The following is a 14,078-nucleotide window of genomic DNA, read 5'->3' as shown; positions in this document are numbered from 1 at the left end:
TTTCTTACATCAATCTGTTTTATTACCATTTGTCAGAGGAAGGCATCCAAACTAAACTAACTTTATGATCCACCTCTCCAGAGAAAAGATTTATTATCATAAGCCTAAATACAGGAGCAACTCCTAATTCTATCCAGATTTTGTATTTTTACATTTTTAGGACTTGAGATGAACTCCTTTTTTAAAATTTCTTTTTATATTATTATTATCCTTGGAAGTTCCCTTACCTTAAATTTGTCATTTGCATATGAAGTACCTTGTGCATTTAAGAGGGTCTTGCTGTCTCTGTGGAAATCTATTAGAAATGGCTCATAAATGGGAAGTGTTGCCCATGCAGCACTTTAGTGAGAACTGGAAGACCCAAGTTTCCTGACTACCCACCCCATAATCTTTTTCTTTCCTTTTTTATATTTTGGTTTAAAAAATACATAACATAAAATTTACCACTTTAATCTTTTTTTTTTTTTTTTTTTTAGTGTGCAAGAGGGGAGAAGGGCAGGAGAGACAGAGACAGACAGACAGACAGAGAGTATGAATCCTAAGCAGGCTCCATGCTCAGCACAGAGCCTGATGCAGGGCTCGATCCCACTACTCTGGGATCATGACCTGAGCCAAAATCAAGAGATGGATGCTCAACTGACTGAGCCACCAGGCGCCCCACCACCTCAATCATTTTTAAGTGTATAATCCAGTAGTGTTCACACTGTTGTGAAACAGATTTCCAGAACTTTTTCATCTTGCATATCTGAAACTCTATACTCATTAAACAATTTCCCTTTTCCCCCATACCTACCATTTTACTTTCTGTTTGTATGAATTCCACTACTTTAGATACCTCATAGAAGTAGAATCAGTATTTGTCTTTTTGTAACTGGCTTGTTTTAGTTAACAAAACGTCCTCACGTTTCCTCTGTGTTGTAGCATGTGACAAAATCTTCTTTAAGTAATATGTATATATAGTACATTTTGTTTATCCATTCATCCATCAATAAACATTTGGAGTGTTTACACCTCTTGACTGTTGTGAGTAATGTTGCTATGAACATGGGTCTGCAAATATCTCTTCAAGACCCTGCTTTCACTTCTTCTGGATATATACCCAGAAGTGAGATTGCTGGATAATATGGCAGTTTTATTTTTCATTTTTGAGTAACTTCCATGCTGTCTTCATAGTGGTTGTACCGTTGTGTAATCCCACCAACCATGCCCCAGGTGTTCCAGTTTCTCCACATCCTTGCCAACACTGGTTATTTGGTCTTTTTTGATAATAGCCATCCTAATAGGTGCAAAGTGATATGTCATTGTGGCTTTGATTTGCATTCCCCTGATGATTAGTGATGTTAAGTATCTTTTTGTGTACTTATTAGCCATTTGTATATCTTCTTTGGAGAAATGTCTGTTCATGTCCTTGGCTCATTTTTTTATTCAGGTTGTTTGATTTTTTTTTTTTTTTGCTATTGAGTTGTAGGAGTTCTTTATATATTCTGAATATTAACCCCTTATCAGATATATGATTTGTAAATATTTTCTCCCATTCTGTACCTTTTCACTCTGTTGGTTGTGTACTTTGATGTGCCGAAGTTTTTTAAGTTTAATGTAGTCCATTTATCTAATTTTGCTTTTGTTGCCTTTGATTTTTGTGTTATAACCAAGAAATCATTGTCAAATTCAATGTCATGGAAAACTCCATGAAGCTTTCCTCTATGTTTTCTTCTAGAAGTTTTATGGTTTGAGGTCTTACATTTAGGTCTTTATCCATTTGAGTTAAATTTGTGTATCGTCCAACTTCATTATTTTGCATGTGGATATTCAGTTTTCCCAACACCACTTGAAAAAACTATCCTTTCTCCATTGAATCATCTTGGACCCTTGTTAAAGATCATTTAGCCATATATGTGAGAGTTTATTTCTGGGCTGTCTAGTGTATTCCATTGGTCTCTTTGTCTTTAGACCAATACCATGCGATTTGGATTACTGTAGCTTTGCAATATGTTTTGAAATTAGCATGAGTCTTCCAATTTTGTTCTTTTTCAAAATTGTTTTGGCTATTTGGGGTCCCTTGAGATTCCATATGAATTTTTGATGAATTTTTCTATTTTTGTAAAAATGTCATTGGGATTTTGATAGGGATTGTTTTGAATCTGCAGATCGTTTTGGGTGGTATGGACATCTTAATCATCTAATGATCTCTAACACAGTATGTTGCTGTCTCATGTTCACTTCTAGGTTTTCATATTGTGGTTACTGTGGTATCCCAATTGTTTATTTCAATTATAATATGTCAAATTTTCAGTGATCCAGAAAAGTATAGAGAATCATTTATTTCTTCAGCTTGTATTTGATGAGTGCATACTTTGTGCCTGTCTACTATATATCGGGATTTAAGATATAGATATAGATACAGATATAGATATAGATATTTTTTTAATTCTAGTTAACATACAGTGTAGTCTTGGCTTTAGGAGTAGAACCCAGTGATTCATCTCTTACCTATGACACCCATTGCTCATCTTGAAAAGTTCCCTCCTTAATGCGCATCACCCATTTAACCCATCTCCCCACCCATCTCCTTTCCAGCAATCCTGTTTGTTCTCTGTATTTAAGAGTCTTCCTCTCTGTATTTATCTTATTTTTCCTTCCCTTCCCCTATATTAACAGATATATTTTGTAATATTTGAGTCAGGTTTCCTTTTTCAGATAACTATGGCGGGGACATTATATCATTATTATTAATCAAAATATAAGAAAAAATGTTCTACTAACAAATCAACGTATTTTCCCTTTTTCCTTCCAGTTCCTTCTCTCTACCACATTTTTCCGGTAGTAATGCTCACTTAGATGACATGTTATACTCTGCTTCTTTCTCTTAATAGTATATCATCAGCATTTTTTTCATACTGCACTGTGCTTTTTGTAATTATCCTTTTTTAAAATTTTTTTAATTTTATTTTTTATTTTTTAAAATTTACATCCAAATTAGCATATAGTGAAACAATGATTTCAGGAGTCGATTCCTTAATGCCCCTTACCCATTTAGCCCATCCCCCCTCCCACAACCCCTCCAGCAACCCTCAGTTTGTTCTCCATATTTAGGAGTCTCTTCTGTTTTGTCCCCCTCCCTGTTTTTATATTATTTTTGTTTCCCTTCCCTTATGTTCATCTCTTTTGTCTCTTAAAGTCTTCATATGAGTGAAGTCATATGATTTGTCTTTCTCTGACTAATATCACTTAGCATAATACCCTCCAGTTCCATCCACGTAGTTGCAAGTGGCAGGATTTCATTCTTTTTGATTGCCGAGTGATACTCCATTGTATATATATACCATGTTTTCTTTATCCATTCATCCATCGATGGACATTTGGGCTCTTTCCATACTTTGTCTATTGTTGATAGTGCTGCTATAAACATGGGGATGCATGTGTCCCTTTGAAACAGCACACCTGTATCCCGTGGATAAATGCCTAGTAGTGCAATTGCTGGGTCGTAGGATAGTTCTATTTTTAGTTTTTTGAGGAACCTCCATACTGTTTTTCAGAGTGTCTGACCAGCTTGCATTCCCATGTAATTATTCTTTTGATGGATATGTTCTTTTCGCCAAATGGATATAAGAGAAGCTCAGTCTTGGCTCTAACATTTACTAGCTTTGTGACTTTAAGAAAGTTTCCTAAGTTCACTGAAATTAATAGAAGTAAAAAGTAAACTTCTGGTTATTTAAACATGGGAATTACAGCAATAACCTATATCACAAGACTGTTATAATTGGTTAAGTGTATGTGAAAATGTCTGGGACATAGTAGGCCCTTAATAAGTGCTAGTTTCCTTCCCTTTCATTTTCCCAGGGACCTAGTTATTATCCTGTTCCTCCAGGGGTTGCCCTCAGAGACTCAGAACTTGCTCTTATTCCTCCAGACCAAGAAAGACCATCCGTACACTTGGAGAATTGAACTGGCGAAAACAGAAAAATACTGGGATGGCTGGTTCCGAGGCTTATCCAATCTCTTTCTTAGTTGTCCTATTCCTAAATTGCTGCTCTTGGCTGGTAAGTGTGTATGTGTATGTATTAGCTCAGGCTGCCATAACAAAATATTATAGATTGGGTGCTTAAACAGTGAATTTATTTTCTCACAGTTCTGGAAGAAGTCTGAGATCAGGGTACCAGCACAGTCAAGTTCTGGTGGGAGCTTTCTTACTGGCTTGCAGACAACTGCTTTCTCACTATGTCCTTATATGGCAGAAGACAGTGAGAGTAAGCTCCCTGGTGTTTATTCTTAAAAGGATATTAATCCTGTCATATGAAGGCCCTACCCAAATGACCCCATTTAACCTTAATTACTTCTTCATTTTGACCCTAATTATTTCCATATCTCCAAATGCGGTCACATTGTGGATTAGGGCTTCAACGTACGAATTGGGGGGAGGAGGACACAGTTCAGTCCATAGCAGCGTAGGTATATCATCATCTGAATATGTCCTTGTTAAAACTACTCATCAAATGGGTAGTGACTTCCAAAGTGAAGTCCCATCCTCACTCATTTGTGCTTTTCTCCTCTCCATACCAAATCCCTAAACCTAACTAAGCATAAGCATTCATCTGGGATAGCTTAATTCTGGCTTGCCTTCAATCCCTGGTTAAGCCCAAGGCCTTCTAGAGTGGTATAAAGATATTCTGAGTATAATGAAAAATTTTAAAGTAAAACCCTGTTTTCAGAAACCAGTTTAAATGAGCAAAAAGATTGCAAGGGAACCTCATTCTGGAAAGCTTCATGTGGTGAGCATATACCCTCAAGGAGTTGGGTGGGATTGGCATTACCACGAGTTGGTAATGTCATCATGTTTACAACTTTGTAGCAGTTTTTCCTACTTGAATAGCAAAACCTGTTTCGCACAGCCTTTTCTAGTAAGCTACTTCCGGATTCTCCTATTTTGTTCTAGGTGTTGATAGATTGGATAAGGATCTGACTATTGGCCAAATGCAAGGTAAGTCATCAAGAAATTTTGTCTCCAGGTCTTTCTCTGAGGGCAGAGAAAGGGACATAGTCATGTGGAAATTAATGAGCTTTGAGTTACCTGAAACTTGACATCAACATCCATTCCTGACCCACTATTTGATTATAGGCAAATATTTCCCTTTTCTGAGCTTCATTTTTTTTTTTTTTTTGCCATCTAAAAATGGGACTTAATTACCATTTACATCTCAGAGTTGTAAGGATTAAAATGAGAATGTGTTTTTGCAGAGAGCAATATAAACCATAAAGTACCCTATAAATATATAATATTGTGAAAGGAGATATTCTGAATACTTATCAGTATTTTTTTAATTTTTAAAAATTTTTTTAAATTTAAATTTTTTTTTTAATTAAAAAAAATTTTTTTAATGTTTTAATTTATTTTTGATAGAAACAGAGCGTGAGCAGGGAAGGGGCAGAGAGAGAGGGAGACAAGGAATCTGAAGGCTCCAGGCTCTGAGCTGTCAGCACAGAGCCCGACTCAGGGCTCAAACTTGTGAACCACAAGATCATGACCTGAGCCAAAGTCAGAGGCTTAACTGACTGAGCCACCCAGGCTCCCCTACTGATCAGTATTTTTATCATTGTTGGAATTCATAGGAAAGGAAAAGATCCAGGATAATGGAATGCATAAAGATGTAAACTGTGTTTAGAAGATAGCCTGGTGAGGTGGTAGAAGCAAAGACTCTGAGGTTGGGAGAACTGACTTTGAGTACTGCTTCTTTCCTACTCATTTTACCACCCTATAAAATGAGTATAAAATTTCTCAGTCTATAAAATGAGAAAGTTGATGGCAGCTTCACAGGGATCATGAGGTATAATGAGTAGAAAAGTGACATATTGTGTTCAGGTCCAGGTGTGTTGGCCAGATGGAAGTGGAGGCTGTGGGACCAGTTTTGTGGAGGCTCTTGCTTTAGTATAGATGAAAAGTTTGGTAAAGGTGAAGTCAATAGGCATTGACATCTTTTCAGGTATGGGAAGAAGAGGTGCTAACTCTAAGGCCAAATTTTCACTCTTAACCAGATTCTGTTCTTGACCTTCTTTTTTTTCTGCTTACTCTCTCTGGGCAATCTCATGGCTTCTGTTTATACCCTGATAACTCCCAAAGCTAAACGTCCAACTCATACCTCTCTCCTGAGCTGTAGACCTGGCCCATATATCAAACCTGTTGGACATCTCTACTTGGATGTTCATGGGCTCAAATTGTTCTTTTAGCTGTCCTTAAGCTCTCCACAGTAAAAGGGACTATATTCCCTCACAATAGTTGTTCAAAGGCTCCTGAATGATTATTACATCCTGGACCCAGGCACTTCTCCCCTACCCTTCCTCTACCTGAAGTAGCCTAAAGCCTGGAGCAAGACCGTGGACTGGGACTGTGTGAGTTTTATGGCACTGATGTTGGTAATTTTGAGCTTAGACATCTTTCCTTAAATTCAATTCAAGCAAATCTTTCCTAAGCAGTCTTTCTATCTAAGACCTATGTGTAATGCTGGACAGACAGAAGAATCAGATATGGCCCCTGAGACTATCTGAAAGCAGTTGATCTGGACTGAATAGCATTTGAAAGAAACCATTATTGATCACCAGCCTTGAAATCAGACAGTCCTGGGTGGTGAGTCACTGTTATTAGTGTTGCGGTTGAATGAATTGCTAACTTCTTTAATCCCAAATTTCTTCATCTGTAAAATGGAAATAATGCTATATCTTAATACATTTGTTTGGTATTTAACTGAGAAAATGTGTGTGAAGTAAGTCTGACAAATGATGGCTTCATTATATTCAGGAAGTACTCATGATTTCCTGCTATTTCCCCAGTAAGTAAGGATTATGCCAAGACTACTTTCTCTTTCAAAGCATCCCATGAGTATAGAAAGTAAATGGCTGAAGTGAGGGACATCCCATAAAACAAAGGGAAGTGGCCAAGTTGGCATAGATCCAAACCACAGCCTTCCCAGCATTGTGTTTAAACCTGCTAAGTTAGTTATAGATTCCTAGAAACCTAGCATTCATTCATGATACTACTTGGGTAAATACTTTATGCTGTCTAAACATAAGGTTCTTTATCTGTAAAATTAGAGGGAAGCGTTTGGAAATATGCCCACTTCGTAGAATAATTGTGAGGATTACCCATGATCATTATTTTATTTACCAGGTACAATGTTGTTAGTATGTAGGAACAAAAAAAAATGCATCCTACACATCAAGCCCAGGGTGATTGGAGTTGTGTTACCAGGTCATTGGCTCAGTTACTCATTAAGACTTACTAAACAGTTACTCAATGTCTTGCCCTGTGTTGGGCTCTATTAGGAATATAGAGCAAGTAATGATATTAGGCTCTGTTTTACAGAAATGGAATACTCTTGGGAAGGCAAGCCACCAGTGGCATATAAAATATAAGCTTACAAAACAAGAGGGGCACAAGCTGCTCTGTTTGGATCCATATGTGTTAGTAGTAGTACCTTAGGAGATACAAGAGGGAGGAGATTAGGCTGGACTAGGCTGGAGCACCCAGGGGCAGACTACAGCAAGAGGATGGGCATAAGTTGGGCCTTACTGAATGGAACGGTCTTAGTTCCTCTATTGATTAAATAAGCAGACTTGGACAAATGACTAACCGTGGTATTAGTTTCATTATCTCAGAAAAGAATTTCAGTGTTTGTCCTGTTCAGTTTTATAGGGTAGATTGAGAATCAACTTAAAAAATGGATAGAAGAGTATTTTGAAAAAATTTTAAAGCACTGTGTAATTGGAGTAAGAATCCTACAATGTGATGACCAGAGGACTTCAGAGCATATTGCCTTATTTTGTAATAGAGCCACTTAGGCTCTGAGAGTCTGTTCTACTTAGGTCCCATATCCTTTGGTCTGCTTTGGGATCTTGCTTTATCAGTTATCTTGGTTCACTCTTAATAGCTATCACATTAATGGTGAGCTTACAATGTTCTACAAGTGTGAGAAAGTGGTTAGTATAGTCTGGCATATAGTTAAGCACTCAAATGGAAACTTATTCTTGTTATAATAAATTTCAAAATCCTTAACATAGCTTACAAAACCTTTAATGGTATGGTCCTTGCTCTCCTCTCCAGCCTCATTGTTAACTCTCATGAGCTCCATGTCAACCTTTTTATTTCCGGGAGCAAATGCCATTTCATCCTCCTTTCCTTTGTATAGGCTTCCCCCGCCCCCCCCCCCCTTCCTTCCTATATCCTTATTTGATTGTGAAGCCTCCTTTCCTATGTTTTTCCAGTTCCGTGTACTCTTTTATCATAGGAACCACATGCTACATTAAAATTTTGTTTTTTGTGTTTCCTTACAAGACTATAAATCCCCTGAAAACAGGAACTGTTTCTTCCTGTGTGTCTGGCCCAAAGTAAATGTGTGCCAAAGGAAAAAATGAAGGGAAAATCATTTGCCTAAGATTACATTCTCCTCAAACCTTGGTGATTGGGTCCAGACTGTTGGGGAGGGTAGTAGTTAGGGAGGTTCTGAACTCCTAGTGTAGCCTGTGAGACTGCAGAGCTGGTAAGAAAAGGGCCATTTTATTTATGGGGTTTTTTTTTGTTTTTTGTTTGTTTGTTTGTTTTTTTGAAAAACAAAGTGTGGGAGGGGAGAGAGGAAGAGGGAAAGAGAGAATCCCAAGCAGGCTTCACACTGTCAGTGCAAAGCCTGATGTGGGCTCATACTCACGAACTGTGAGATCATGACCTGAGCCAAAACCAAGAGTCAGATGCTTAACTGACTGAGCCACCCAGGCGCCCCAGGAAGGGATCATTTTAGTCCCTGAGATCACCTGGATTTGTTTCCTCTCCAGGAAAGTTCCAGATGCAGGTCCTACCCCAGTGTGGCCACGCAGTCCATGAGGATGCCCCCGACAAGGTGAGTCTGATGCTCTGTGACTGTCGAAGGACAGCTGTGAGAGTAACCTTGGCTCTCACAGAAAATAGTAAAAACCCTTGAGTTAGCCTGTGTTGCCCTCAGCAGCTTTTGTGGGGCCTATGCAGATACAACTTGCACCATCTCCCCAAACCTCTCCCTGGCAGCTGCTTATGGTCTTAGCTTTCTGTGTATGTGCTGAGGAGCCACTGACACCTTGCTGTTTCATCCCAGGTCACTCTGGTTAAGATCTTGAGCTCTGCTTCTCTCTTTTCCCCAAAAGCCAGGTGTAAAAAGGGAAAATTGGGGTAGAAACTGCCTCCTAAACTATAGGCATAGTTAGTAGTTAATATGTACTCCTCCTATGGGAATAAGATGCTTTGTAATTCCCAGGGATAAATAAGCCTTCACATCATTCCCCTTGACTTCTCTGGAGCTATCCCTGGCAAGGACAGTGGGGAAGAGTCTCCCTGGCCCTGCCAGGACTCAGATCCTTTAGATTTCAAATCCAGCAGGTCCCATGAGTCCACTATAGAGCCTAACCTTCCCAAAAAAGCATACAGGACCTCCAAAGGTGATCCCCACTGTTAATGTCACATAGCCTGGAATATCTCTCCCTTTTCCAGGTAGCTGAAGCTGTTGCCACTTTCCTGATCCGGCACAGGTTTGCAGAGCCCATCGGTGGATTCCAGTGGTAAGGAAGTAACACAGGTTTAAAGAGCCCAGCAGTGCTGGCCAACCACAGCAAAAAGATATTTGTAATGTTGTAAATATCTCTACCTTACCCCTGCCCAGTTTGAGTCACCATGCCTTTCTTCTTCCTCCTCAACATGGAACCAAGTATGTGTGTTTTTGTTAAGCCATGGTTGATTGTTTCTGTGTGCTTTGGTCCAGTGGGTTGTTGCAGAGATGAGATTAAATTATGCCTAGTCCCTACTCCACCTGACTTCTTAAAGAAATCCCCCCACTTCTTGAGGTGCCCCTTGTCTGAGGAGGCTGGGGTAGGAATCCGTCTTTTTCCAAGCTCTTAGGTAAGTTCTGTATGCCATCTCCTGCCCTGCTGCTGAGGAAGGCTGGGCAGGCCATGGAAGCTGTATAGAGATCCAGAGCTGGGTTTTCAACCTCAGTACTATTGACATTTGGGGGCCTGTCTTGTGCATTGTAGGATGTTTGACAGCATCCCTAGCCTCTAACGCACTAGAAGCCAGTAGCACTCCAACATACACACTCAAAGTTATGGCAAGGAAAAATGTCTTTAAGTTTTACCAAATGTCTCAAGGAAGACAAAATCACTAACAGTTGAGAACCACTGGTTTAAAGGGAAAAGGGTGCCTCTCACCCTAGGAAGGTCTTCATCTGATTAGGGAGACATAGTTAGACTCTGTCAAGGAGGAGGAGTAAGAGAGGCATGATTACCCAAACCACACAGACTGGGCCCCCACCTTAGGGAACTCCTGATCTGTGCTACAGAATGTCCCTGATTCTCAGCCCACAAACCCAATGAGTCATACCTGCCAGTTGGAAAGTCCTAATTTTGGTGAGAGTCCAGGGGAACTGGTTCCCTACCTTTAGGAATTTGAAGAAGAAATGTTGAAGAAAAGAAATCGCTTCTGCATTAGAAAACTCTAAATGCCAGGGCCTGGGAAGTGAGGATCACAGGGCAGGGTCGGCATTGGAAATGATGACAGGAGCCTGGTACAAGTGACTCCTTTATGCGAAACCACCCCTCAAGCAACTAACTATTGATGGATCTCAGGAATCAAAAGTAAAGACTTAGTTTTTCTTGATAATAATAGTGTCTGGGGCCCCTGGACCATTTGGAGCTTTGGTCATATCACCACTTCACAGACCCTGTGTCTAGACCTAGATGGGGCTGTGGGGAGGTCGGACAATCTGCAGCGGCCTTGTGATCATGAAGGCCTGGGCTTTCTGGAGGAGACAGTGTGAGCAGGAGAAAACTAGTAATGGTCATATTTGTTTTCCTTCTCTTTCCATTCTTCACAGTGTGTTTCCTGGCTGTTAGTAACCTGCTATCCGTCCCTCCCCCAACACTGAGCTCTGTTGTAAATACATCGCACCAGAGGCCACTGTGATGCCGCTGTCTCCTCCTCACCATCCCGCCCGACCATGTGACACCGGCTCCCTCTAGACGGGCATCCCCAGATGTACAAACCCTTTTGTGTATTCCTGCCAAAAGCATTGTTTTCCAGGGCCTTTGACCAACCTCGACCAACTTAGTCCAAGGCTCCCCAGCTCCCACCCCTTCCCTGTTCAGGGGTAACCCCTGCCTGTTCTTCCTACCTTGCCTAGGGTGAAGCCTCCATCAGAACTGCCACCCTGGGCCCCTATTCCTGGTATTAGGCAATGCACCTGGGTCCAAATGTCTCCCCAGGCTCAGGGACCTCCATTCCTTAAGATTGTTCTTGGTATGGTCCTGCCCTACCTCATGGGATGGACCATGCACAGGGTGGTCCTTATATTTCCTTTCAAATAAAATACCAGTCAGGTACCTTTTTATCCCAGTCTTACTCTTCCAGGCTTGGAAGACCCAGAGAGGCCAGGATCCCATCCTTAGGAATGGGGAGGGGTGTTGGATAGCATCACAAGAAACCAGCCTGAAAATCAGGTCCAGCCAGTCCAAGCACATGGCCTCCCATCTGGGGAGAGCCCACTGTCCCTCTCCCACATGTCTGGGCACCTGCCCTGGGCTGAGGCCAGGCTGCTCCAGGGGCCTCTTGAGCCCTCACCTGCCACAGAACAACCCAGGTTAAATACAGCCCATGCACAAAGCCATAGGCCAAAGCCTGTGGAGTTGTTTTTAAGAATCAAATTTAACCATTTTCATAACTGGTCCCTGGAGGTTTGCAGAGTGCCCGCTTGCCTCTTCTAGACCCACAGCTTATCTTCACCATTTGTGGTTTCCATGTCACTCTTCATAGAAACAGTACAGCCCAGCATCCTCAATCTTTGCCCTCTTCCGGCTGCCTCATCACAGCACTGCGGCCTCCCCCTACTGCCCAGGCACGCCATTTCCAAGGGCAGGAAGGGGCAGTCTCCTGCAGCCCATCTTTTCTGTGACTGTCTTAGGTGATGCGTAACCCCTCCACCTTTCCACCCAACAACTTCCTATCCCTGTCCTGCTGCACGGTCCAGAGTCTGGGACCTACTTTGTTTCTTTGTTATTTATGACCTTGTTTAAAGAAAATAAATATCTCCCAATGTTTATTGATCTTGTCTTTCTCCATGGGGTTGTCCTTATTTCTGTTGATCTGGGGGCAGGGGGCAGTTTGTTGGATTTAGTCACCATAGGGCTCTAGAAACCCCTTTCCTGAAGCCCATCAGCATCATATGCTCTGCCTCCCCACATCCAGAATCCCAGTGGAATGGGCAGAGCCAGCCTCTACTGCAGCCAGGGAGACCCAGATTCCAGTCCCATTCTTCCAGTTATTTGCATGGTCAGCTTTGGCCCAGAACAGGACAGTTTGTGCACTGTTCACATGAGTTCAGGCACTCATGGCTTCACATCAGCCAATACCAGAACTTTGTCCACAACCCAGATCATATCCTGAGCTCTAGATACTTAGATCTGTCTTCCTCCTTCTATCTCTCCCAGATGACCAAAAAGCCACTCATATTAACCATTCCTGAAACCAAACTCACCTTCCCCCTAAAACTTGTTCTTCCTTCCATGTTCCCTTGCTCTGTAAGTGGTAGGTACCACCATCTCTCCATTGTCCAAACCAGACACGCAGAGCTCTCTAGATGACTCCCTCTTATACCCATATCTGGCTTCCCACCAAACCCATACCCATGCTCTTTTCTGTCTCCTGTTTTCCATCCCACAGCCCCTGCCATAGCTTAGGCCTCATCTGTCAGCTAGCTCACTCAGTACCCTTGCTGGTTTCTTACCATAGTCTCTCCCTTGGTCATCCTCTACACACTCTCGGGAGTCTTCTTTCTATTGGGCTTTAGAGCCAGACTGTCTAAATTAGAACCCAAGGCCCTCCCCTTACAGGCTGTGTGAGATAGCCACGTACTTTCTTTGTGCTGCAGTTTCCTCCTCTGAAAAATGATCAGCAGTACCTACCTCACAGTCTTGAAGACTGTGTAACTTAATATAGGTTACCTGGCTCTCTCAGTAACTGGCACAGGGTAAATTAAGCATTTAATAAATAGTTCCTGTCATGTCACTGCTATATTGTACTTAAGACCTTTACTCAGAGTGCTGTCTGGGGACCAGTAGCATCGGTATCATCTGGAAGCTTATTAAAGATTTTGTCTCTACCCCAGACCTATTGAGTCAACTGATCTGCACTCTAACAACCACATTAATTCTAAGAAGTTCTGGTTTAGATGTTCCCTAAATATTTCAGAATAAAGCATGAGCTCCCTAGCAAAGAAGAAAAGTGCCTTGTGTGTGATGGGATTTCTCCCACCAAGCCCTTGGTCGGGTGTGTGTGAGGATAGGTGGTCCCTTTGCTGGGCTGTGTGCCCTCTGTCCACAGGAGGGCAGCACAATCACAGGCATGGTTTTCAGGAACACACATCAGCACTTCTGTTCACCAGGCAAGTCATAACAGTCATCAGATTTGGGGTGTCATCTAATTCACTTTACACTCATTTCATTGAATCCTCACAGCAGCCCTATGAGGTAAGTGACGTTATGTTCCTTTCACAAGTAGGCAGACAGGTCCAAATTCACACAGCTCAGAAGTGCTGGTGTCAGAATTCAAACCTAGGTTGTTTCCTCTCCACACTGCCTCCTGGACAATACAGGGGACCCTAGGCAGAGGTCATTTTGGTCTAGATACCAGACTAAGATAGCAGAAGGATGATGACCAGGAACTTGAGACTTCTTCAGGCTTGACGGATGGAGACCAAGAATGAATATGTTGAACTTTTTGTTAGGTTCTGTACTAGTCACATACATCTCCTTTATATCCTTGTGAAGTGTAGGCATTATTATCCCCACTTTAAAGGTAAAGAATCTGAAGCTCAGAGATGTGAAGTGACTTGCCCACAGCCATGGCTAGGAGGCAGCAGCATCTTTGTCTACTGAGTGTTCTATTGCACCCCAGCAGGGAAGGAATCATTCATATGTTCACATAGCATATCTTTAATGAGCACCTACTATGTGCTGGCCATAACAACATCCTTGTGAAGCCTGCAGATCACCACTATGAACTCAGGAAAGGAATA

The 14,078-nt window shown here is 41.6% G+C and overlaps 1 protein-coding gene across 5 annotated transcripts in view; it reads left to right on the top strand.

Moving 5' to 3' along the window:
- PPME1 (protein phosphatase methylesterase 1) overlaps nucleotides 1–12,108 on the top strand; it is a 102,761-nt gene extending 90,653 nt beyond the window's left edge. For 4 of the 5 annotated variants that reach the window (XM_042959533.1, XM_007080855.3, XM_007080856.2 and 1 more), the window contains 5 exons: nucleotides 3,911–4,040; nucleotides 4,934–4,978; nucleotides 8,818–8,882; nucleotides 9,506–9,573; nucleotides 10,884–12,108. In XM_042959533.1, the coding sequence (XP_042815467.1) occupies nucleotides 3,911–4,040; nucleotides 4,934–4,978; nucleotides 8,818–8,882; nucleotides 9,506–9,573; nucleotides 10,884–10,902 (327 nt within the window). In that variant the 3' untranslated portion in view covers nucleotides 10,903–12,108. Of the gene's footprint in view, nucleotides 1–3,910; nucleotides 4,041–4,129; nucleotides 4,767–4,933; nucleotides 4,979–8,817; nucleotides 8,883–9,505; nucleotides 9,574–10,883 lie in introns of those variants that run through there. The other variant, XM_042959534.1, reaches the window with a different exon arrangement.
- The last annotated feature ends 1,970 nt before the right edge of the window (nucleotides 12,109–14,078 follow it).

This window comes from Panthera tigris, chromosome D1 (genome assembly GCF_018350195.1).
Source record: "Panthera tigris isolate Pti1 chromosome D1, P.tigris_Pti1_mat1.1, whole genome shotgun sequence".
Taxonomy (NCBI): Eukaryota; Metazoa; Chordata; class Mammalia; order Carnivora; family Felidae; genus Panthera; species Panthera tigris.
Note: the sequence above shows the minus strand (reverse complement) of the source record. Positions and strands in the feature narration are given on the sequence as shown.